At 44.2% G+C, this 23,923-nt stretch overlaps 1 protein-coding gene across 4 annotated transcripts in view; it reads right to left on the bottom strand.

The window, feature by feature from the left end:
* Nucleotides 1-23,923, bottom strand: part of NGEF (neuronal guanine nucleotide exchange factor) — a 47,597-nt gene that overhangs the window by 23,317 nt on the left and 357 nt on the right. Inside the window, exons 2-6 of one of the 4 annotated variants that reach the window (XM_059479500.1) lie at nucleotides 16,815-16,872; nucleotides 13,641-14,001; nucleotides 10,216-10,330; nucleotides 512-697; nucleotides 308-411 (exon numbers count right to left, since the gene is read on the bottom strand). In XM_059479500.1, coding sequence (XP_059335483.1) covers nucleotides 308-411; nucleotides 512-697; nucleotides 10,216-10,330; nucleotides 13,641-13,908 — 673 coding nt within the window. In that variant the 5' untranslated portion in view covers nucleotides 13,909-14,001; nucleotides 16,815-16,872. Of the gene's footprint in view, nucleotides 1-307; nucleotides 412-511; nucleotides 698-1,400; nucleotides 1,435-1,532; nucleotides 1,561-1,731; nucleotides 1,903-10,215; nucleotides 10,331-13,640; nucleotides 14,002-16,814; nucleotides 16,873-23,923 lie in introns of those variants that run through there. The other 3 variants (XM_059479501.1, XM_059479503.1, XM_059479502.1) reach the window with 3 other exon arrangements.

The raw sequence follows: 23,923 nt of genomic DNA, 5'->3' as shown, positions 1-23,923 counted from the left end.
CAAACCTGATGCCCCCAGAGACCTCAAAAAGCCACGGTAAGGACGGTGAGAGGGTTCCCAGCAAGGACAGGGAGTTGGGGACCTGCAGCACAAGCCCTTACCCCGCCCTTAACTCCCCCCATCTGTGCACCGCTTGTCTTTAGCTCTGGGTTTGGAGGTTCAGGGGGCCGGCAGGTGCAGCCCGGCCGGGCTGAGGGCACCTCTAGGGGCTGCTGTGCCGCCGTCGGTGCGGGGAGCGGGAGAAGCGGCGAAGTTGTGTGAGGCCGCAGCGGCGGCCGGACATCCCGCGGTGGGCACGGCTCCTTACCGATGTGCTCGATGAGGTTCCTCCAGGAGTCGGCTGTCATGGGGTGTGCGGGCGGTGCCGCACCCGTGCCGGCGGCAGGGGTCTCCTCAGCGGCGGGGGGGGGCCTGCGGAGAGGCGGAGGCGCCCTCAGAACAGTGGCGGGACAGCGGCGGGACAGCGGCCCCTACGCGCGCCCGCGCCCCCCGCCCTCAGCAGCCCACTCACCTGGTGAGCTGTCCCGGCGAGCCGTCCTGGTCGAAGGCGCAGGCAGCGCTGAGGGCCGCGGCCAGTAGCTCCATGGCCGGTGGCGGCAGGCGGCTGCCCAGCAGCTCCGGCGGCAGCGGCGGCGGCGGTGCGGGGCTGGGGGAGCCCGGGCGGTTGCCACGGTAACGGGGGTAGGAAGGCAGCAGCCTGCACGGGAGGGAGAGGGGACTTGCAGCCGCCCCCGGGGCGCCCCCACAGCCCGGCCCCTCTGTGAGCCCCCAAGCCTCCTCAGAGCCTCTCTGGTCTCCTTAGAGTCTCTCCTCAGACACCCACTTCTCCCAAAGCGTCCCCATGGCTCTCCCCTAAAATCTCTAGACAGCCTCCTCAAATCCCCTCAGAGCCTCCCCTCAGACCTTCCGTCAGGCATCCCCACGGGCTCTCCATCAAAATCCTCTCAGAGCCTCCCCTCAGATTCTCCTCAAAGCCTCTCCACAGATTTTCCCCACAGAGACCCCCTCAAAATCCCCTCAGATCTTCCCGCGGTCTTCCACCAGCCCCTCAGAGCTCCCCTAGCTCCTTGCAGCCTCTCTCCTCGTTCCCAGATTTCCTCCGAGGCTCCACGGAGTTCTGCCAAATGCCGGCGGATCTCCCTCAGCCTTCCCCAAATCCCTCCCGAAACCCCTCAAAGCCCGGCAGTTCTCAGCCCCTGTTCCTCGGAGATCTCAGAGCTCCCTCCTGACCCCTGAGTTCCCCCAGAGCTTCTCAGAGCCCCCCCTGCAGACCCTTTTAACGCCACCAAAATATTTTCCGAGCCCCCGCAGACCCCTCAGGTGTCGTGTCCTTCCCCTCCTTCCCAAGCTGCCCTCTCAGAGGCCCCCACCCCGGTCCCGGTACTCCTGCCCGCAGAGACCTCCTGAGCCCGGGTTCCCCTCCAGCGCAGGTCCCTCCTCCGCCGGGAGGCTGGCTCCCTCCTCCCCAAGGGCCCCGCCAAAAGGCAGCAATTCCTGCCCCAGAGGGCCCCCACCTTCACAGGCTCCCCTACCTCCATCCCCCCTCAGCTCCTGCAGAGGGGCTTCTTCCCTCGATGTAGGGAAGCCCTTTCCTCCGGTCGCTCCCTCCCTCCCCAGCAAGGCACCCTCCCCCAGCGAGCACCCACACACCCCGTCCCACTTCATGCCATAGCCCCTCTCCTCCATGCACGGCCACCCCACACCGGGAGGGGGTCCTGCCCCGGCACTGACCTCCCGTTCCTCAGCCCCGGGGCGCAGCGCTGCCCCCCATCCCCTGCACCTCTCTGCTTATGTGTGGATGGCGCCGGCTTTGAGGGAGGAAAGGGGGTGGCAGAGGGGGGTTCTCCTGAACTGCTTCCAGATCTGGTGCATATGGTGCATTTCTTCTCCAGGAGTGAAACCCTGAGATGGAGGAATGTAACTGGGAAACACAGCCTAATCCCTCCTGCCGGGAAGCGCACTCTTGATTACCCCACAGGATTGGCTGCTATTCGCCTCTCCTTCTCCGGCAGGGCTTCGCACCCGCTCGGTCATTTCCCTCATCTCCCATTCCTTAGCGTCGCTACTTCCATAAGGATATATTTCCTCGTTTAGGAAGTAAGTATCTCAGTACTCAAGTAATCCATATCTGTCTTCGTTCAGGTAATTGTTTTTCTGCCTCAGGGATAAAATCTCTTGAGCTCCAGAGTACGGTTACATCAGTCCAAGTGGTTGTGGACAGGCTGGGTGCAGCTCTTCACCACATGTTAGTAACCCTCAGCAAAAAAAAAAGTCATCTGCACCACGTTGCAACTGAGGAGTTAAAGAGGAAAAATGCTCTGCTATTCCTTGTGCTTGCTCTCTCCCTGTTGCGTAAATTGCCATGATTTTTTTTCTGTATGTGATAAAGTAATTTATGCAACAACATAGAATCCTTGTGTTAGTCTGTATGTGTAAAATGGCTTCCTTTTTACAATTTTTATATTGGTTTTGCTAAATGATATATCAGTATAGCTTTTAATCAGCACGTGACAATACGTCCAGAGAAACTTCTTCAGCTTATGTGAACTAGATCTAGATCTGGCACACAGGAGAGCTCAGTTGTTAAGTCATTAAGAAACAGAATGGGAAAGGAAAACAGCTGGAAATGTCATTGAGGGCTCAGAGAGGGCTGCAAGTGTGGTCTTTGTGCAGTCCCTGACCAGGAGGTCAGAAGGAAAGGAACTGAAAGGAAATACCAGGGTGGGGGTGAGAGCTGGAGCCTGTGATGTACTTACAGAGGAGGATGAGAGCCTGAGAGCTGTGGCTGACATTGTCACTGGATAGATGGTCAGTATGCATTATCAGCCATTAAACACTGGGCATTACAGGGTTGGGGCAGCCAGGTGAGTGTGGGGGAGGCCAAAACCTTGTGGAAGGGATAAAGCAGCAGCAACTATCTGAAGCTCATTTTTTGGTGGCTTGCTGCCAGGGCAAGAATATTGTCAAGGGTTTTAGAGAGTGGGTAGGCTTTTAAAAAACTTATTTCTTAGAAAAAGGGAGTCTCTTCATTACCCTGAAATCTGGAAAATCAGATATGGTGTTTACTGTTTTCTCAAGGGAAGGACAAGAGCAGTGAGGAATGCAAAGTGAAATCAGTGTATAAGCTCTTAACTGATACTACTAGAATGAACATATATCTAAATGTAACTTTTGTATGTATTAACTAAAAAAAATACAAATCTTTTAGAAGTGTGATTTAAGAGTTTAACAGATTCCTAACCCCTCACATTTCTTCTTTCAAGGGTTAAATCTGTTTGAAATTGAAATTTCTTCTTAGAAAAATGTCTGGGTCATGCTATGAAAAATATTCAGAAAGAGAAAGCATCTTCTTTTGATCCCATAACTAGTAATTTGATCCTGCCTGTCTTCCCTTTTCTTTCACTTTTTCCAGAGCTTTTTACTTTTGGTCTGAGATGAAAACTTGAAAATATCACAGAAAGCAATAATGATAATAAACACAGTGGAAGCTTTGAAGAGGTAAAACACCAGCTAGAAGTGAAATATCCCCTGTAGCCATGGCAGGCCCAGCTTGTGTTTCTGTGTCTCAGAGAGCTGTTACACTGCATTGCAATGACCAGTGAACTCTACTTTTCCTTCCTTTAGGACTGTTTCTTTTCTAATTGTAATTTGATCTTTCAAATATGCTGTTCTTCCTTCCCTCCCAGTTTTATTCTTGTAACAGAGAATATCCATAAACAAAACAAGAAATACTGAGAAATACTTTTTCTCCCAACTGAGGTGACAGAGTGTTCCCAGTACTCATGGGACTGGAACAAAAAAATTATATTTAGCAAGAAGGAGATATTTCTGTCCTACAAAATTTGCTGGGATTTTCTAAGTCTTGCTTTTCTGTTTGGGGACAAAACAGAAAGCTTTTAAAGTTTGACACAAAAACTAAAGTCAGACAAACAAGTGATTCTGTTAGAGTGGTCTGGTGACTGGGATTTTCACGCTGGGAGTGGGGGATCCAGGTCAGAGTCAGAGATGTATTATTCCCTTGCATCCCACATGTTACTGCCTGTTCCAGGGCAGGTCAGTGTCTTCTGGAGCTGCTCTGCTTTCTCTGCTCACTCAGAAAGGTTCTTGAACATGCTAAATGCCCTATTCACCAGATACTACTTTAAGTCAGTCAATACTGAACTATTTCTGTGAAGTAGAATAGCTATAAGATACTCCCTATTTCCACAATTGTTAGGATTTTGTATGTAATTTAGGCTGATATAGCTGCTCAATTCTACTTGGTTTTTTTTTTTCACTCAACTCCCTGAGGCAAATATCTACCTCTGCTTTTATGCCTGCACTCACTCAAGCTTATCCCATTCACAGTTAGCAAGTCTGGGCAGCTAAACTCTTGGAAAATGATTCTCTTTTTTTGGTGGAACTAGATGTATGTGTGCATTGTCTCACTACAGAGTGAGCTGTAAGTGAGTGCCAACAGAGCAGAAGTGGCAGACGTGCAGATAGATGTCAAGACCGTGGCAGTGCCACCTTGGATAATTTTTCACTGCTGTGAAATGGCAGGCTCAGGCCTGGAGAGGTTTCTACTCCACCTGATCTTAAACATGAGGTAGGAGTTTAGAGGAAGTGTACTTTTTTCTCTCTCTGTAACAACAAGCAATTTGATCCAGAGCCTAAAGAGTTTTTCCCCAGTTACCAAAATCAGCACGAACTCATGATGACAAACCAGTTTTCTCACTACAATCTCTTTAATTAATCCTAGAATTCCTGGTCTAGTTGTAGGAGGAAAGAAAGAATCTGACCACTGGAACAATATACCTTAAAGCCCCATAATAATTCTCCTGCAGCACTATGTGGTGCCCTATTGGTGACAGAAGTCATGCAATGCCCCAACAGACCCAATCCCAGTTTTTTCTCTGGAACTCTTAGGGTCTGTAAGCATAAAGGCACTGGAGAGGATCCTTGGTGGCCATGCTCTGTTGACATGGGGCATGACCATGGTTCAGCTCCCTGTGGACAAAGGGAAGGGGTTTGAGCTTGCATGTATTCTGCAAAGAAGGGCTTCTGTTGCTGCAGACTGTCTCCAGCTTCGCTGTACTGCTGCTAGAAAAGATTTGAAATACTGGCTGACCTGGTCCACGTTGTGTTAAAAATGTGATGATTGATGAGAGTTTATAATTAGTTTATTGCAATTATCTCATTTAAGTTACGCTTGAGGGATGAATTCCCAATCTTGGTTTGTATTTTCAGGCACTAGTAATTTTGAAAAATGAGTAATCATTTGAATTAAGATTTATTATGTGTATTTCAAATCAAAAGCGATCCTCAGAATAAAGCTGTGCAAAGAGCTTGTTTTCAAATGAAATTTAAATGCATTTTCTAAATGTTGTCTTATAGCAATTTTTAGAAATTATATCTCCTCTTCTAGAAACTAAAAACAGAAGAGGCAGCCCAGCAGATCTTATTCATGAAAAATCCCCCAAACTCTTCTAGTCAGTGGGAGTTTCACACCACGAAAGGCCACAAGATGAGGTAAGAAGCACTTTTAAAATCTGAGCTAACCAAATTATTGAGAAGTGTGAAGTTACTAATAGATTTGAATGTTATACCTAGTCAAGGACTTCTTCATACCTCAGTTTCATTCAGCTTCCCTCTGTTCATGTGTATATTTTAACAGTGATTTTGGTAATCAGTATATCTTGGCACTTTCTGTTCCTGATTTTTGACTTTTTAATGGTAGACAGGCAGAAATTCTCATCCCTAGTATTTTTAGATCCTAAAGCCTAGGAACATATCTGCTCTTCTGAGGCTCCTTAATCTTTCATCAAAACACCTTAGTTATATCTGTTGGCAGCCTTACCAATAACTAAAAATGTTCAGAAATTCCGTTCGTGAGATCTGTATGTGCTTCTAACATTTAGATGCTCATAATCATCAGGGTTATCTTTTTACTTACTGACCATCTGTCAGAGACAAGGGTTTTTTTATATATTAAAAAAATTAACTATTTATTAGACTTAGGAAAATATTATTGGATCCCTGTTGTTCTCTCCTTCAAGAAACTTTGCTTTCTGTTGATATGCAAAATTGACATTTTGGGGTTGCAAGGGTTTTATCTTCTTCACACTCATGAAAATCCATAGAATTATAGGCTCTTTTCCACTGCCACAATGCACACAAATTTTAGACTTAGATTTTAGCACCTAAAATTCCTGAGCTCCTGCCCATGGAGAGAATGTGTGTTGTGCTGAGGGCTGAGAGAATTTCCAATATTGTAGCTGTAAAAGCTGCCTGGTCCAGATCTAGGCACTGTGAATAAAGGCCATGTCTGTGATCAGCATGATGAGAAATCTACTTGACTGAAAAACAGAAGGAGCAAGACTCAAGCATGGCGAGGAAGAGGTCTGCTTCTGGACCAGGGGATTGCTATGAAGAGAGGAACTCACCCACAGCTGGATGCTTCAGGAAGTGGTGAATAGGAAGAGACTAAAATTTGGCACTGGAGCTAGGAGGAGGGATGGATTACTAAGATTGTATAAGGAGCCAAATGGTGAAGAGCCTGTGGACCAAAAGAACACTGAGATATGAGCCACAGGTGGGAAAGTGAGAAGAATGTGTCTGGTAAGTAGTAGGCTGAGGAAATTGTCTGGGGAATTACAAGTTGAAGCTGATAGAAAAGGAGTGAAACAAAGAGATTGATGGAGAACTTGGGGGTCAGGGCATGTCCAGATGAAGCAGATCAGATTGGGAGACCTGGAGGGCAAAGCAGAGACCTTGCACAGTAATGAAAATATAAGTGGGCTGAAAAGCCTGGCAAGCAGAGAATGGGTGGAATAGGTGGGCAGGCTGGGATTGGGATCTGCATTGGCTGTATGCTGGAAGGATGCTTTATTAGAATTGTGTATGTTATTGCTTGCTATTTTGTGTGATCCTGTAAAATATGAGATTTTCACAGTAATGACATTTTAATACCTACAGTGGCTATTTTTACTGAAAATGTATTGGTTTTTAAAATACTTCTCCCTGCAAATAGACTTACACTTTTCAGGATGCAGATTGCACAAAAAGAGGGATAGGAAAAAAATCTATTTATCTCTGAAAGAACAAAAATTTGTTGTAGAGTAACAAAATTTAAAGATTTCGTCAACAGGTGTTTGCACCAGCTATTCATGACTTCACCACTTGCAAGCTGAAGCACCATTGGCAGCATAATGAGGAGGTAACTTAAGGAAATGTATTTCATAAATAGAAGGAAACTTGCTCAAATATGGTATAAATCCTTTTGCAATCCAGGTCCTGGACTCTCCAGAGGCTTTTCCTGCCCTTCTGGTTAAATCAGGCTATAAGAGCAGTGCCCTCTGCTGCCCAGGACCGAGAGTGCTGGGCTAAGGGATGCTGACCCACACTCATGAGCACCCTTCAGAGTGCTGTGCTATTTCACGTGTGCTCTGCTTCTCTCTAATACACGTATTTGCAGGAATTCAAACAAGCTAGATTCCCTCTTGCTGCTGGAGGTGACTATTTGTATTCATTGTTGTAGCACTTCCATTCTTTGACCTCAGATCAAATGTGACCAAAGGGTTTTTAGATGGTCCTTGTTTATTTGAATTGGAGGTTTCATAAGCAGCGTAAAGAAATAGGTTGCTCTGCACTGGTATACCAATGGCCTCCATGAGCTTTGAAAAGTGAAATTTCACACTGACTTTCTCTTCCAATGTATCTTCTGTGGCAGCTTTCTATGATCTCTGCACAGCTGCTGCCACACTGGAGCTGGAAGGACTGATCCCAGTGAAAGAACAGCTTTTTATGAGTGCAGCTCCTCCCAGGGCTTTGGCTCTGGTTATTCTGGGAAGCAGAATTTGTGCTAGAAGCTCAGGACTGATATGGTCAGGGCAAGTCAGCTGAGTTGTTGGGAAGTGGCTTGTCATTGTAGGTGTTTGGGCCTTTGTACAATGGGCAAGACTGAGAGGAAGCCATGGAATGTTGTGGAGAGCTCTAGAGTGCTTAGGGGGAGCTGGAGATCATGTAAGAGAAAGGTCATGGGGAAAAAAGATCATTTGAGCATAGTTAGGCATAAAAACTCTCTTAGGAAGTATCTTATGGATGGCCCGTGGCCATCCAGAGTTTGGAGCACCAGCAATAATGTTTGAGGACATCTTGTGTTCAGACATCAATGTTGTGAGATCAGTGAATTACTCTACTATTCTCAGGGCTTTGAAAGACATGTAGATTCAAACCAAAATCCCATCTGAGTACAATGCAGATGACAATTCCTTTACCTGAGCTCTTCACTATGTTCCCCAGCTGTGTTTACTTTCTACCCTGAGTTATGTAGCATGGCTATATGTGAAATGACATCCTTGCCTGTGAAGAATCCATTTGTGTCAGACCTGCTGGTTATCTTCATGCAAGGAGAAGGGATTGTGACTGCCCAGCCCTAGAATTTATATGGCTGCTGTAGCATGCTTGTGAATGTGAAGAGATGCAGCACTGTGGGCCCACTTGCCCTCAGGACTGTGGTGATCCACTCCTGAGAATGTCATGGATCTTCCCAGTCCTGGTTTGTCTCTTCTGCAGAACTGCTAGCTTCTGCTTTCAGCAGAATGGTCAGCTGGCAGGCACCAGATTTATTCTTTTGGGGAGAAATTAAATGTATTTCTTGAGACCAGCAGTAATATTTTAAATGTATTATCTGCACAATGGCCATTTTTTCCAAATACAAGTGAGATACTATTGATTACTACAAATAATGGCATTTTTTTAGGCTCTTGCATGCTTTCCCATTGCAGATTTCTAGTGATTCTCCTATAAATTACAACTGATCTTTTGGAGAAGGAAGGAGAACATGGGTTGAATTTGAGCTGGAACTTGGGTCTCATTCTCTGTTAAATCTCTGTGCTGAATTTCAAGAGATGCCATTCAGCAGGACTGCCTGCTTATAGCAGACATGACTTAGAACCTGTACTGACCTGACAGGTTCTGTGCACAGCAGCATCTTTGATACAACTAACTCCTAGCACAGGCTCATTGTTTCCAGCTCCAGGGAGAATCAGAAATTGCACATTTCAGAGCTGCCTAAGTGCCAGTGTCAGGATGTCAGACTGACAGTGATGATTATGCTCCAAGGAAAGGATGACAGATAGGTTTGACATTGCAGCAGACTGTGGCTGTCTCATTTCATATGCTCAGTTTACGGCCAAGGGGCAATCAATTTTAGCCAAGGCAATTAATTTATTTAAATCCAACTTGACATTTGGCTAAAATGGTTGTGTTGGAGTCCTCTCCACAGGGAAACGTGCCTGGGAAAGCACTCTGTACTACCCCAACACAGCTGGTCTCAGTAATTAGGACCAGACAGTGCAGCAGGATGCATGCACCCTTAGAGGACAAGTGCTTACTGCTTCCAGCTTGTTCTACAATAGAAGGAGGGACTATCTCACAGTTATACACACAGGAGGTGAGTAGCTGGAGAATAAGTGTGGGAGAAAACCTCACTTATATTTGAAAATGTAGGGATAGGTAGCTGCTCCTTTCTCTGCCTAGCTACGGTGGCAAGAGAGCAGGATTGAGGGCAGATTTATGGGATGTATGTAAATTTCTGAGTTATGGGACCAGGGTCTTCTGCTGGACCTTTGTTGTTGAGGGATTTAAGCCAAAAATGACTACCTCATTGAAAGCCTCTGTTGCTTATCAGTTCTTTAAAGCAAAAAGCAAACAAAAAGTCTGGATGGTTTAGAAAAAAATTTTTGTAGCTACTTCTTCAGCTATAAAATCCTGTTTTCCATGCAGGATTGTGTAACAGGCTTCAGAATAGCTCTCTATGAAGGCCGAGAAAGGGATTACCCTGATGCTGGGGTGTTCCATAACAAAATGCTCACAGGCTCTCCTTATCCTCAAGAAACTGCTTAAGGCAGTCTGCCCAGTTTGCTAACACTGCTGGGTGATCCTGCATCACATTCCCCTTTTTTCCATCTTCCCCACTGTCTTCTTGTTCCTCCTCTTTCCTTCACTGTCTTCCCCAAATGCACATTGATAAGACCCTTTTACCACCATGCTAATACTCTGCTGTAGAAATCATTAAGGCTGAAAGCAGCACCACAAGTCAAGGTGAGAAGGCATGGATCAGAGCTACAGCTTAGTCCAGCTGTCCTTCCCAAAAGAAGCATTCTCACTCTGACACCACTGAGTAGTTTTCAGGGAAGGCATGGGGAATACCCTGCATGGGAATCTCCTTACCTTTGAATCAATAATTCATTGAACGTTGTTGGATCAGAGTTTGCTGGAGATGGTGATCCCTTATGTGGTAAAACATTCAGAGGCTCTTTGATGGGCTCGTAGTTTTTAAGTGAACCTGTGACATAAGAGAAAGCCAAGAGGGTGTTAAAACAGTAATTTTCCTAATTTACCTTTACTGTATGTAGTGGTTTGCTGACACCAAAGGCAACAGGAAAACCACAAGACACAAAGGTGGTTACATTTTATCTTTGATTTTCAAACAAGATCAGAGTGTCATCTGCTTGTAAAATGCAAATGCAGCTGAGAAAAGGTGGAGTTGGATTTAGGGTACCAGTTCTTATGTATGGGAGTAGCACTCTCACACTGCAGGCTGGATCCCAACATGAGTGATTTTCAGTGCAGTTATTTCGGCAGAAAATGTTCAGCTGTGTGTGCCTGTGCATTCCAATATTGGGTTTGCCAAATCAAGGCTTCATTACTGCTCTGCTTTACTGCATTTTCATTCTGAAGATGTTCAGTTTACTAGATAAATCAAGGTTAGATTTGGCGAGAGAGGAGCTTTACTTTTAATTACGTCTCCAATTTCCCTCAGATGAACCACTGCTCCTTTCACAGGGAGTCAAAGTTGCATTAAATCCAAGGCTTACTACTGCAATAGTTGGCAGGAGAGGATGCATCTCACTTTTCAAATGAAATCTCCCATTGTTTGAGGCTTGTTGATAAATGGCCTTGCTGTTTTTTATTACAAACCTTTTGGTCTAAGTCATAAATCTGTTTATCTTTCACACTGTTGACAGGACAGTCAGGTCAGTGCCCTGACTGAAGCAGGGTTCTGATGCACCTTTTAAATAAATTTTCAGAGGGAAGGGATGACATCCAGAGTTTGAAGACTTCCTAAAATAGAGCCAAGGCCTTATGAAATAGTAGTTTGCGTTATTCACTTTGAATAGTTTAAACACTTTATTGTTCTGTCAAAGATTGCTTAAAAAAACCAAAACAACCCAACAATTCTTTTTCCAGTTAAAGAAAAGCATCTATTATGTTTTACAGGTCCTAGGCTATAAGCCAAAGCTGGACTGGTGCAAAGGGTGCTTATATGGAAGCCTTCCCTGAGTTGGATTTAGATAATTTTAAATGGCTTTTCGGTGATCTCATTTCTTGAGTCCTTATTTTTCTCATTTTGTATCCTACTCTGTCTTTTCTGTCTCTTCCTGTCTTCTTGCCTTCCCCTCCCCTCCAGTTGTTCCCTAAGCAAAATGAGAAGAGGTTAACATTTGAGCTTGAGTCACATTCTTGGACAGCTGCTGTTCAAATGGATTGGAAGGCAATATAAAATAGCTCATCCATCCCTTGCTTCCATGCATGTCAGCAAATGCTGTCAGAAGTTCAAATGGGGCTGGTTTAGAAGCACTCACTGTCCAGTTTCGGGAGAAGGAATGGATTCAAGGAACTAAAGAGAGAGAGCAGAAATACTGCTCACACAATCCTAGCTGAATTTAAAGGCTGTAGCTCTTAGGAGGACTTGCTACAGTTGCCTCAGAGAAAGAACTATTGCTCCTAGCCCAGGTGTTGCTGTACAGACTGGAGAAGAGACACGTTCCCCAGTGTGCTTGCTGAACAATTGCAGGCATGGAAGGAAAAGCCCTGTTTGGAACCAGTCCTGTTTCAGTAGTGGTAATACAGGGAGGGGAGTGGCACAGAAGTACAGGTCAGCATTGTGGATGCTCTAATGAGTCGCTAAGAGAAGCCCTTCTCTTAGCTTGTCCTTCCTCAATGACACAGGCCAAGACACAAGGGGTGTCCTCCTCTGCCAACATCCTGATGCCATGATGCTGCAGGTCTATGAAGAAGGTGAGTCCTTCAGTGCTGGTGCTGCTGCACTGCCAGCTGCAGATCACAGGGGTGAGCACCTCCTCGGCAGCTGTGACACCCAGGAACGGGAGAGAGGGCGTGTCTGTGCTGTGCTAGCTCTGCCCTGGGAGGTGGCGAGAGGGTGGCTCTGCTCTGGTCCTGTCTGCACCCACAGGGTGGAGAGCAGCTCTGCTCTGGCATAGGCAACACTCAGTTTGTCCACAAACTTCCTTGCAACAGTAGCAGAATATTAAACAGGAGCTCTTTGCTGCTGTCTGCTTGCAAACTTGGAGAAAGGAGTGAATTTTCCTTCTGTCTGTGCCACAGGGTTGAATGGACTTTTATACTGAAATTGCACGGCTCCCTTGGTGAGGCAGGACACACCTATTTTCTTGGGGACATTTCCCACACCCCTTTTATTTGGGGGGTGGAGGATGTCTGTTCTTTTTTTTTCTTAAGGAACTTGATCTACTTTCAGGAGCTGAAGAGGTGGCTTTACTGCTACAAAACAAAGCAATAGCTTCCAGTGGTTTGCACAGCAGTGGAACATAAGCAGTGGTGTATCATCTTGATTGTATATCACCAGCTATCCAAAGCTCATGGTCCAGAGCATTGATTCTGTTAGATTATAACCTGAAAATAGGATAAGGTCACTTTGCTGTGAAGGAGTTTTAAAATTCAGTTTCTTGAAGCATCAGGGAGATGGAAGTGAAGGGCATTTTCTATTGTTCCCAGTTACAGGTCTCTGTTGTTTTGGACTTAGATTAGAACCACCTCAATTTCCTTCATGCAGCCCTGTTTCCAATGCTTCTCAGTGTGTTGCAGTAGCTCATCTCCTGGCACTCTCTTAATTTCTCCTATCTTTCCCTTGCTTCTTTCACAGACAGCTGCTCAGACAAGGTTCCAGCTCTGGCACCTGAAAGATGCCTGGTTCCAGCTCTGGCACCTGAAAGATGCCTGGTTCCAGCCTGGCCTTGCAGTAATGCTCTGTACTATTCATAGTCAGGGAGAGCCAACACATTCCTTTTTTACTGAAGCCATGGCTGAATGCATCTATGTTCCGGATAGTGCTCCTGTTGTTTCAACCTCCTTGTTAAAAGGGAGCCTAGGTGTTTCTTACAGCTCTCTTCAGTGCAAAGTAGCAGTAACTGCACTTTCACAGAAGTCTTGTTTGTCCCTCAGAAGGAACTATTGCAGTTTCCTCTGGTTTTGCTGACTGTTTTCTTTACTTTTGAACATTTATTTCTGTATGCTAAAGTCCCTGCTTCATTGACAGTTTCATGTCTTTCTCTAAGTTATTTTTCTCCTGCAGAGCAGAGGGGTGCAGTGCAGAGTCCCACATATATTTGGATTCTCTGTCATGAAATGTCTTTAAACATCCAACCATTTTATATTTCCAAGCTGAAAAAAGAAGGATGGCACTCCTCTGCCCACTGTGCTGTAGGGCAGGGGTGTTCTGTTATGTGCTGACAGCTGAGCTGCTTTCTATCTTCCTGTCCTTCTGTTCTATTGACTCCTCTAGTTCCTAATCTCACTGGAAAAAGAAGCATAATGCTGTTTGGGTCAGTACTCACCTGTAGCATGCTGCATGTGCGTTGCCTCTCTCGAAGTCTTTCTTTTCCCTCTGTTTGGCAGCCTCATGGATCGGTAGTACCTGGAATTTCTTTGGATAGCAATGTACTGTGTGTGCAAGTCCCCCTCGTGTGTCACTGGGTTAGCGCCTGCTGACTCTTCCTCACCCTCAGAGACCGAACCTGACTCTCTCAGTACGTGCTGAGAACGGCCCTGCCAGAGCCCGCCAGTGGAGAGCCTGTGGGTGGCTTCTCTCCCATGCTCCTCCATGGCTTCCAGAGCTGGTCTCTATAGCAACTGAGACCGTGGATCAGCAGAAGACAGGTAGCCTCCACAACTCCATCAGCTTTATCTGAATTACAGCTGGACACAGATAAAACAGGAACGTAACAGGAGAAGAGAGGACAAAGTTCTGGTTAGTTCAGAGGCCATAGTCCATCATCTGATTAGGATAACAGGGACTATAAAGGACTTTTTATCAGAGATCATTCTGACATCATCACCTTACAAGGCTTATTCTCATGTCCTGGACATTGCTTTGATATGTTCATGGTTGTCATTCCATGACATATGACAGATGTTACTGGAAGAATGTTGTATTTTGGTTTGGTATTACTGGTTGATTTAGAGTGTATAACAGATAGTGCCCATGACCTTTTTTATGAGGGTGAAAATGTTACAGAATAGAAGGTTAAAGCTGAAGAGAAAGCTCAGTAAATCTGTCTATTATCTATATACTCCTCCATGTAATAGAAGAATTAATGCCTTTTACAGGGCTGGGTGCCTTCTACTACTTATCAACAGCACTCATGCCTGCTGTGCAGGTAAGTGAAGAAAAATCCATAACTGTAGGGCATAAAGGTAGAAGAGACAAGATTATATAGTGCAGAGGTTTGATCTGCTTTCCCAAAGTTCCCCTCAAGTGCCAGTGTACCTCCTTATTGACACAATGACTTCAGCACAAAATTTCTCTGCTCTTTGTGTCAGTACATGGACTATGCCTGGACTCCCAAGAATTTTTAGGAGGCTCATCAAAACAGCAAAACTTCAGTTGATCTTTCAGCCTTTGTAGGACTGGATAAAATATGAACAGATTACTTAAGCATTCTCTGGTCCTTTGCTAAATTCTTTCAGCTGTCAAAGTCTTCCTGAATATGTAATATGATTTTGTGACTGATGGGGCTGTCATGAGTAATAGAAAGATGCTGTATAGAAAATGTGAATATAAAATTGACAGCAAGCTGAGAGAAGGGCATAAAACTGTGCTGTGGATTAGTTAGATGCTGTTTTAAGAAGTCACATGTATCATTGGTTTGTTATGTTACAGTATATCCAAGGCACAAGATAGCTTAGAAAGTAGGTGCTTCAATTTTTTATGCATCTTCTGCAATCTCTGTGAACTCATGTGTTCCACAAACATTTCTCATGCTTGTCCCTGGGGTCACTCTAGCAGACCCTGGGACACCAGGGACAATTGGGCCATCATCTGTGAATCCTCTGCTTTCCAATATTTTTTGAAGGCACTAGGATTTATCCTTATAAAGAGAAGGTCACTCCCTGAAATCATGCACTGGGCATGAGCTTCTTGGCTCTAGAGAGGAGAAAGTCTGCTTTCTTCTTTCATTACCTAACCACAGCATGCAGCTCTAAATTTGGATCCTGACTTCAGCTCTGCCTTTTGGGCTGTTTGGAACTATGGTGGTTGCTCTGGGACTGTTTCCAGAGTTAATGGAAGTGTATGAAGGACATATTTGTCAGTGGTGGTGTTAAGTTTGGTTTGTAAACTACTCTGAGGTACAGAGATTCACTAAGCCTGTTTCTTTTTCTGTGGGTGTGTGGAACAACAGAATAAAAGCAGCTGCTGTTGGAGATAGTTTGAAAAGAGAGAAGAGGCTACTTCTTCTCCTCTGCCTTTTTTTTGTCCCAAGACTAGAGCCCCAGGGACTTGATCCTTGCAACTGTGATGGAAGTGTATCTTCTAAGTGGACTACAATTAATATTACAGCAGTAATCCTACTTAACCCCAAACTCTAACAATTTTTACATTTTTATTTATTTCTCTTCTGTAGATTATTTTATGCCTTGGCACTCAAGGAGATGAACCTATGACAATCTCCTCTACATCAAAGTTCCTCTGTGCTTCAAGAGGCCACCCCTTGTCCATGTGACTCATATTGGGGCCTGTGTCTGTCATGACCTTTGCCAAGCTGATGAATCTTGCAATCCTTTGCAAATTGCTGCTAGTATTTTATTGAAAAAGTGGATAAAGTTTTCAGTGGAACTGCTCACCAGTCAGGAGTAGTTTCAAAACCATTAAATGTCCAAAGGGACCATTAGGCAAAGAGATGAACATGTGTGTATGGAGAAGACTGTTTTCCCCTTTCACCTACCTGGTGAATATAAGAGAGTACATGGATGTCAATGCTGAGCTTTTACAAAGATCCTTGGCAGAGAAGGAGCCCCCTGCATGGCCAGGTGATACTCAGCTGGGTTACCCAAAGACTTATCTATGTGTTCAGTACCCCTGGCAAAACTGTGTGCTTCTCTTTGCCAGATACTCCTTTTGTTCATAAGAGGAGTGAAGGTGCCTGTCCTGAAAAATTAACTTGTTTCCAGGTTATCAAACCATCCCTAACAAACAAGATTCTTGACCAGAAGTGAAGATAGCAATAGATGAGAGAGAGACTTTCATGTTTTCTAGGAGAGGCAGAAGGGGCAGTCATTTAATGTGGTGGTTATAAACAATATATGCTGTTTTTTACTTTCTTCAATGAAGAATTCAAGAACAGAATGCATTTCTGAAGTCATACTTCTGATTGCAAAATTGATACTCTAAGAAAGTATCTGAGAAACCATTTACTGATATGTCAATCAAATAGTTCTGACTTTTCCAGTAATTTAGGTATATTAAAAAAACTAGGAATATGTTTGAATGATGCATTCAAATTTAGTATTACTTTTTCTCTTGTAGCAGTCAAACTATTCTGTGACAGAGAATAGCTCAAGCATGTGTGGACCTTAACTACCCCTGTCTGAGTGTTTGTAGAGAATTTTTGAAGAAGGTATTAATCTCTGATGGTCAGAGGTAGATGAGTGCCAGGTCTTTTGTCAGGAGTACCCCCTCCCAAGTATATCACATGCCACCTTGAAATCACATGGCTTGAGTCACCACTCACCTGAATGTGCTTTGCAGGCAAACACTTCCCTGTAGCTCCTGGAGACCAAAGTAGCAGTCTGTAGGGAAAAGAGAAAGATGGCAACAGTGAAGCCAGAAAGTGATGCACATACAGCAACACTAGAAATATGCATTTTGACTCACACATAATCCAGCCTCCAGGAATTTGACTGTATATAAATTTTACTTGCTTATGTAAAAAACTGGCATTTACCAGCAAATGCCATGAATTTTTACAAGAACATCTGAACTCAGGGATGTTGGGTAAGATGCTAATACAAGCTGTAAAAGGGACTGAGGTTCCTGGAACAGTGTGGACCTGGACACATGGATGTGTGTAGGAAACAGGGAGTACTGCTACCTCTGGGAGGGTGGGACTGGAGGTGTTTTCAAGGCATGGGCTGGCTGTGGGCGGGACTACTGTATAAAGAGAGTGGACTTAGAGGGATATGAAGAGTATCAGATGTATCAAAGCTGTTTTAGGTGTAACTTCTGTTAACCAGTTACGGCTAATCAAAGATGAGGATGCTTTTAGTAGCAGAGCTGCAGACTGAAAGCTGAGATTGCAGCTGTGTAGACCTGTAGGTATTTCAAGTTGGTTTAATATGGACAGTTTGATGTGGGAGTCTGGAGCAGGAGGAACATTCTGGCACCAGTTGAGCATCTCTCCCTCATCCCACGATGTGCCAGGCAGGCACAGCTAAACGAGTCATGGTAGAGGCAGACTGTGTGGTCTGTCACTGGTGGCAGCCCCGGTGGGCACTGGTAGCAGAGGGAGCTGCTGGGGGCTGGCAGCCCTGGAAAGCCACCTGCCTGACTCAGCTGTTGCTGAGACAGGAGGGGTGCAAGTGGTGTCTGAGCTGCTGGAAAGAGCCACCTCCTTCCCTGCCAAACCTGCTGCTCCACACACCCTGGCCCCTCTCTCAGTGGCAGTTTTCCAGAGCTCCAGCACAGCAGAGCAGGCAGCTGGATCATGGATTCTTTGCCTCCCTAGTACTTTGCTGTCCTGGATAATGGGCTATTTTGGTGTGCCTGGTGCTGGCCCTGATCTGACAGCCTGTGTCTCTGGGAGGGTTTTTTCTGCATCCTCTCTTCCACTGCCACAAGGCAATCATTTGTGTGGGACTTATTTGGTTCCGTGTTGTCAGCCTTCCCTGTGATAGAAGGGGTGCAGCAGGACAAGACTGGTGGCTCTCCTTGCTGGTGAATCCAGTCCTTCAGTAAATTCCTAATTCCTCTTTAAAGTGCGAAGGTGTATTGGCTGACTGAAAAGTGTTAAGTACTGTAATAAGGGAGTAAACACAAGGATTTTGAAATTAAAACTGCTCAGTTTGCTGATACTAAACAACACTGTTGCCCAGCCTGGAAGAGTAATGAAGATTGCTTAATTAATACCAGAAGACAGACAGAAATCTCCAGCTGTGTAACTCAGGGATGTTTCAAACAGAAAATAACAGGTATGACTACAACTTGACTGAATGCTTTGCCTATATAGGGACATGCAGTCACAGAAGAATTCCCTTTGTCTGACTGTGTCCCTACCACCACCAGGAATGAAGACAACAGTATTGATGTGTCTGAGTGTCCACTAAAAACATGCAGGTGGGTGCCTTCATCACACAGGGCAGTGAACGCCTACTCTGAGTAACCTAACGCTGTTTTAGTTTTGCCATCAGCTCAAATCCATCCATGGCTGGATGCCCCTGTAAATGATGTCTAGTTCCACATCATTTTGTTTTGGGGCTCAATGCAGAAATTGCTGTCTAGGCTGTAGCGTGTTTGTGCTGTAGAAAGGCAGAAAATCTTGTAATACTTTCTTCCTTTTTATATGTTGAAGTCATCTCAAGTGTAAAAGCCCTATTAATGACTCATCTGGAAGGTTTTATGTGTTGAATATAGGGATGCACCTTTCATCCAGATGAACCAGATAGAGCTCTTTTAGGACAAAAGTTTGACTTCAGGCTCTTACAAATAACATGAATCCTTTAATATTTCTTCTTTAAATAGTGTCTGAATGTACATACAAATGCTAATTTAGCTGCATCTTAATGGTTTCATTTTCAAATGTTTTTCTTAAAGTCTTGTGCAAACCAAAACCAAACCTCTGCCTCCCACCAGCATCAGTCCCCTATTTCATCCCTGCTCGTGTGTTAGGCAGTGACTTTTTTCCATCTTACATGGTTTTAATTGAAGTGGAATGTCATCTCTATAAACTCTTTCACTGTGCATGATAATGAGGCAAACCCAGCTTTGCTGAAATGCATCACAGTCCAAAATCCAGCAGCAGCCCTTACTCACCGACAGCCACTCTTGCTCATGCGGGTGCCAAACCCTCAAGGAGTGCCACACGCGAGAGGACCCTGGCAGAGGCTCTGGGGCTGTGCCCAAGCTCAGGCCTGCATTTGCACTGGGAGATATTTCTGTCTGAGTCAGGGGAATAGTAACACCCACAGACTCAGCCCTAGGCTCTGGCAGATTTAGATCTCAGCAGATGCAGCTATGAATTCATTTAGCCTCATCAGTGGTTGAGGTGAAGACTTGGAGTCAGTGTCAGTGTGCTGCTCTCACTTGTCCGGCTGAACCACCCCTGCTCCAGGGGGACTGACTTTCAGCAGAAGGATGTACGGGCGTGGTAACACCTTACCCTAAAGCTCTCATAGCCCTCAGCTGCCTGACTACACAAATATTTATATTTTCATTGTTCCTGGTTGGGATTGCCATCCTTGGAAGTGTTTACGATCCTGACACTTCCTATTAAATGGTGGCAAAAGACAGTTAAGTGCATGTCCCTGTCCAGAGCAACGTACATGACAAAGGAATTTCAACTATTTAGGTGCAAGGCCAAGGTATTATTTGATCAAGGCACAGAGGTGGAGACAAACAGGTGGAGCATGAGAACAGACTGACCAGAGAGTAACACATGGACCAATGAGGTTCGCAGCAGAAGCCAGAGAAAATTAGACAATAAGTTTGGGAATGCTGGCTGAAAGAGTATCAAATAATTTTGACAAATAGAATATCAAATAAATTAAATATTTTGTGCTCATTTTGTAAATAAGATTGAATTCTATAAACAGCCTTAACAGAATCAAAATACAACCAGCCCAATTGTGAGATAGTCTTTCAGCTGAAGAAGCTAACATAATGGTTCTATTGCCATGATTCAGTGTTGGTACCTTATTTATAGCAAGCAAAACCAAGACAGAATTATATAGTTCATTACACTTTTGTGACAAGAAAACCCTTTTTGTCTTGCACATGTTACAGAGAACCTGTTTTAGATACACTTCAGAGACTAAAAATAAATACATTGGACCCATATAATAAATCCTCCAAACCATGTGCTTTTGAAACCCTAAGACCAAGTGAATGAGGATAGAGAGAGAAACCAGTACATTTAAAGTGGCTAAAAATTACTCAGATGTTCTTGCTAGGTCTAAAAATATTTCTGGAATGAAGTCTGGCATTGTGGGTAGCTCTATGCATAAAGGTAAGCCACGTGTCCATAGGACCACCAAATAAGTGTTCTACAAATGTTATGACACATGACAGAAGAGGATATGTGCCTTCATACAATTCCCTCTGCATGAAACATGAACTATTTCACTACTTCATGCAAATTAACCCATTTTATATATATATATTTGCTTTTTATTATAAAACTAATATACCAAAAATATGACCTTATTTCTATTCCTTTCCTTAAATTATTAGACATGCAATGGTGAAAATGCACTTTTGCTTGAAGATTTTGAGAGAGTCCTGAGAAGTGAAATGTATAAACCTCATGCTTGTTCATCTGACATCATTGATATCTCTCTACTAACAAGAACTCCTGCCTATAGAGAAAGCCCCCTTTCCTTCTTCCTGCTGTTTATGAAATGTTCTTGCCATTGATGCCATCCCATTCCTTATTTCTGCTGAGAAGATACTAGTGAAATAGTTGCTAAGTAGCTGTGACTGAAAACTCATGAGGTTTTCCAGGCTTATCTCGGGAAGGTAAGTGAATAATTAAAAACCAAATCCCTGTACCTCCTAGGCTGGGGGGAGTACACAATTATCAGCTCAGGGCTTAGGGGCAAATTGCAGGATGTAGCCTCAAAGCAGGAGATACCCATGTACTCTGCAAGTACGTGCACAGGAAGGCTCTCAGCAGTCTGCCTGATGATCTCTTCTGTTTTGCAGGACTGCATGTAGGAGTTGTGAGTCCTTGTTCCTTTTTGTTTGTTCTGTTTGGGCTGTGGGAAGCCTTCTAGCCATGGAATGTGTATACAATGTAGAGCTTACTTTAAAAACTTAAAGGACTAAGGTATGGAAGCTTTAGTCTATGATGAAATGATTTAGTCAAAAACATAGTATGAGAAATAATATGCAGGGCATAATGCCTTGCTGAAAGCAGAGAGGTTTAGTAATGCTAAATTGTAAAAGGAGGATTAATGGATGTCTTGGTTGAGGCTTTTCAAGACAGACTCATTAGTAAGCAGACAGGCCAAGTGTCCCTTGGGCAGACAAGACCTATGCTGCTCTTGGGGAAAAATATAATGATGCCCACTTCTATTTCTAGATTTGCTGGTTGTGTATTAGACACTTGTTATGGAAGAAATGAGCATGGGTGGTTGTTTGAACTGCAGAAAGGTAAGAATTCACAGGGTTTTTCATTTGAAAGCTTCCATACAGAATCAGGGAAAGAGAAGGCTAATTTTGTTGATCAAGAAATAGAGTTCTCACTTTTTCCTCCCTTGGTGTTTATTGGGTGGAGGGTCCAAGGTTTGCCTGTTTGGTGAATCTGCTTGCAAACAAGAGAGCCAGAAGTCACTAAGACATCAGCATCTTGTTAGGCTGGTTTCTGCCAGTTTGAAAAACCAGGCAGGTTTGGAGTGCTGCTATGCCATACTCTCCTTGTCAACTGCATCAAGCTAATTTCAGCTAATTTCAAATGTGACATGAGCTGATTCTATTCTTACAGCCTGTTACTCTGACTGCAGGGGTCTTTAGTAACTCAGGAAAAGCACTTGATACACAACTCTGGAAGCTCATCAGCAAACAGCATTGACTGATGCAAACTTCCCTTCAGCACGGCCGTTTCTGGACCCTGGTGGGAAGAGAAGCTTGCTGGGCTGCAGCTCCCAACACAGAGCAGCCTCTTCTCTCCCAGTACTGGGGGCTAGCCCAGTGCTTATGCCATCAACCCCAAGCCTTCCCCACTTGCCTCTAATTTGCCAGCTGCAGCACTAGCCAGCATGGCACTGTAGAAAATGAGGGACACATGCAGTGCTCTGGCTGCATGTATATGCACAGGGAGTCTCCATCTTGTCACATTAGTGCCATTCCACTTTACCCAAGCGCTGGGAAAGGTTGGCAAAACTTTCCCTTCTGGAACTTTCCTTCTAACAGCAGGTTTTACCCTCCTCTCCATTCCCAGCTTTTAAGCACAGAAAGAGGAAGGCTGGGACGAGGGTAGTTAATCTCATGGCTGCGGCACAGGATCAGGTTCTGGGAGAGTAGATGTAATTTCTTAGCTCTACTGCAGTTTCCTGGGCAGTCTTGAGCATGTCAGTTCCCCATCTCTGGACTGGGAGCAGTACATTACAGTTTGTGAATACTCCTGCATTTTTCTGCAGTCTTTTTTCTTCTGAGTTACTTAAGCAGGAACTCAATGTAAGTGCAAGAGCATGACATGAGATAACCTGATGTGCTCAAAAGAACTCTGAAACATAATGTAATTAAAGGAAAAAATGAACTCGTTTGAAAATTCTCTTGGTTTTGGTTATTTTTCATTTCATGTTTTCTACATGTGAAAAGTGAAAAGTGAAAAGCAAGCATCTTGTCTAGATTTCTAGTTCCTCCCCCTGCTGTTCTTTTAAGTTTTATTTGAGCTGACTGCAACTGCTCCTAAAAAAGGCTCTTGTTTTAGGAATTGCTGCCTTTTGGAACAGCAAAGTCCAAATTTTGCAGATTGAGCAACCTGCTTGACCTGTTTTATCATGGACATCTGTTTCCAAGATGATTTCACATAGGAAAGAGAAGGCAAGAGGTAGATGAGACTTCCAGATTGTTCCAGGCTGTTACTGAGTCTTGTCAATTTTCCTTATTTTAGATATGATGGAGCAGTTTCCATGGGGTGCTGCTTGGAAACATGTATTATTTCCTCCAGTAACTATTGGGGGAAAAATTATAATTGCCTATAGAAATCACAGAACAAGCTACTTTCAAAAGGAAAAGCTGAGTGAAATCCCCTGGCACTGGCCACATACTCAGGGACAGATGAGGGTAATTATATTGTTAAAGCATTTTATATTGTCTTGCAAATGTCCTGGGCAAAATATAGCAGTGTGGGACAATGGGTTCTTTGGGTTCTTCTTGTCTGGCAGTTAGTATGGTGTTTCATACATACTCCTGTATTTAGAGTTTTTCTTAAAGTAGTTTCAAGTTAACAGTCCCAATTTGTAACTGTAGAAAATCAGCCCTGAATAAAATACCTGTCTGTCTCATAAAATGGATGCCAGCCAATTAGTACTTCTTGCAGGTTCAGCAAAATATTCTAAATAGCTTTCATTATTTTAGTGCAATTTCCTACTTCCAACTAGGTCTGGAAGTGACAGCTCCACTATAACGGTCAAATCTGTTGATAGTTTAAGATCAGAAGAGCTAGCTTGTTCTTATAAAATTTGAGTCCTTGTTTACTTTTGTGCATTTAAAAATACACATAATTGCTGGGAGAGAGTTCACAGCTACACTGGATTCACAGCAATTGGCCTCCTGAGAGTGAAAGGAAAAATTGGCTCAGGGGAAGAATCAGCCTGGAGGTAAGAGGAAAACAGGCTGTTTTTCATATTTCCTGTCTTTATTTATATATATCTTTTAAAGCAAGATCACACATAAACCATTTGACAGGAAAAATCACAACTTGTGCTGCCCCTGGAAAAAGACACAGCTTGGTTTGGTTTGGGAATGTTTGCTGTTCAGGTGGTCACATTAATGCCATTTTGTACAGTCTGGGTCTCCCCTCTGACTAGGCTTCCTCCCTGTGGGTGGTGGATTTTATGCCTACCAGGTTGTGCCAGTGGTGCCTCTCCTCTCTGTCAGCCAGTATTTCAACAGTGTCATAAC

The sequence above is a fragment of the Ammospiza nelsoni genome, chromosome 10 (assembly GCF_027579445.1).
Source record: "Ammospiza nelsoni isolate bAmmNel1 chromosome 10, bAmmNel1.pri, whole genome shotgun sequence".
Lineage (NCBI taxonomy): Eukaryota > Metazoa > Chordata > Aves > Passeriformes > Passerellidae > Ammospiza > Ammospiza nelsoni.
This window is presented reverse-complemented; position numbering and strand designations above follow the sequence as displayed.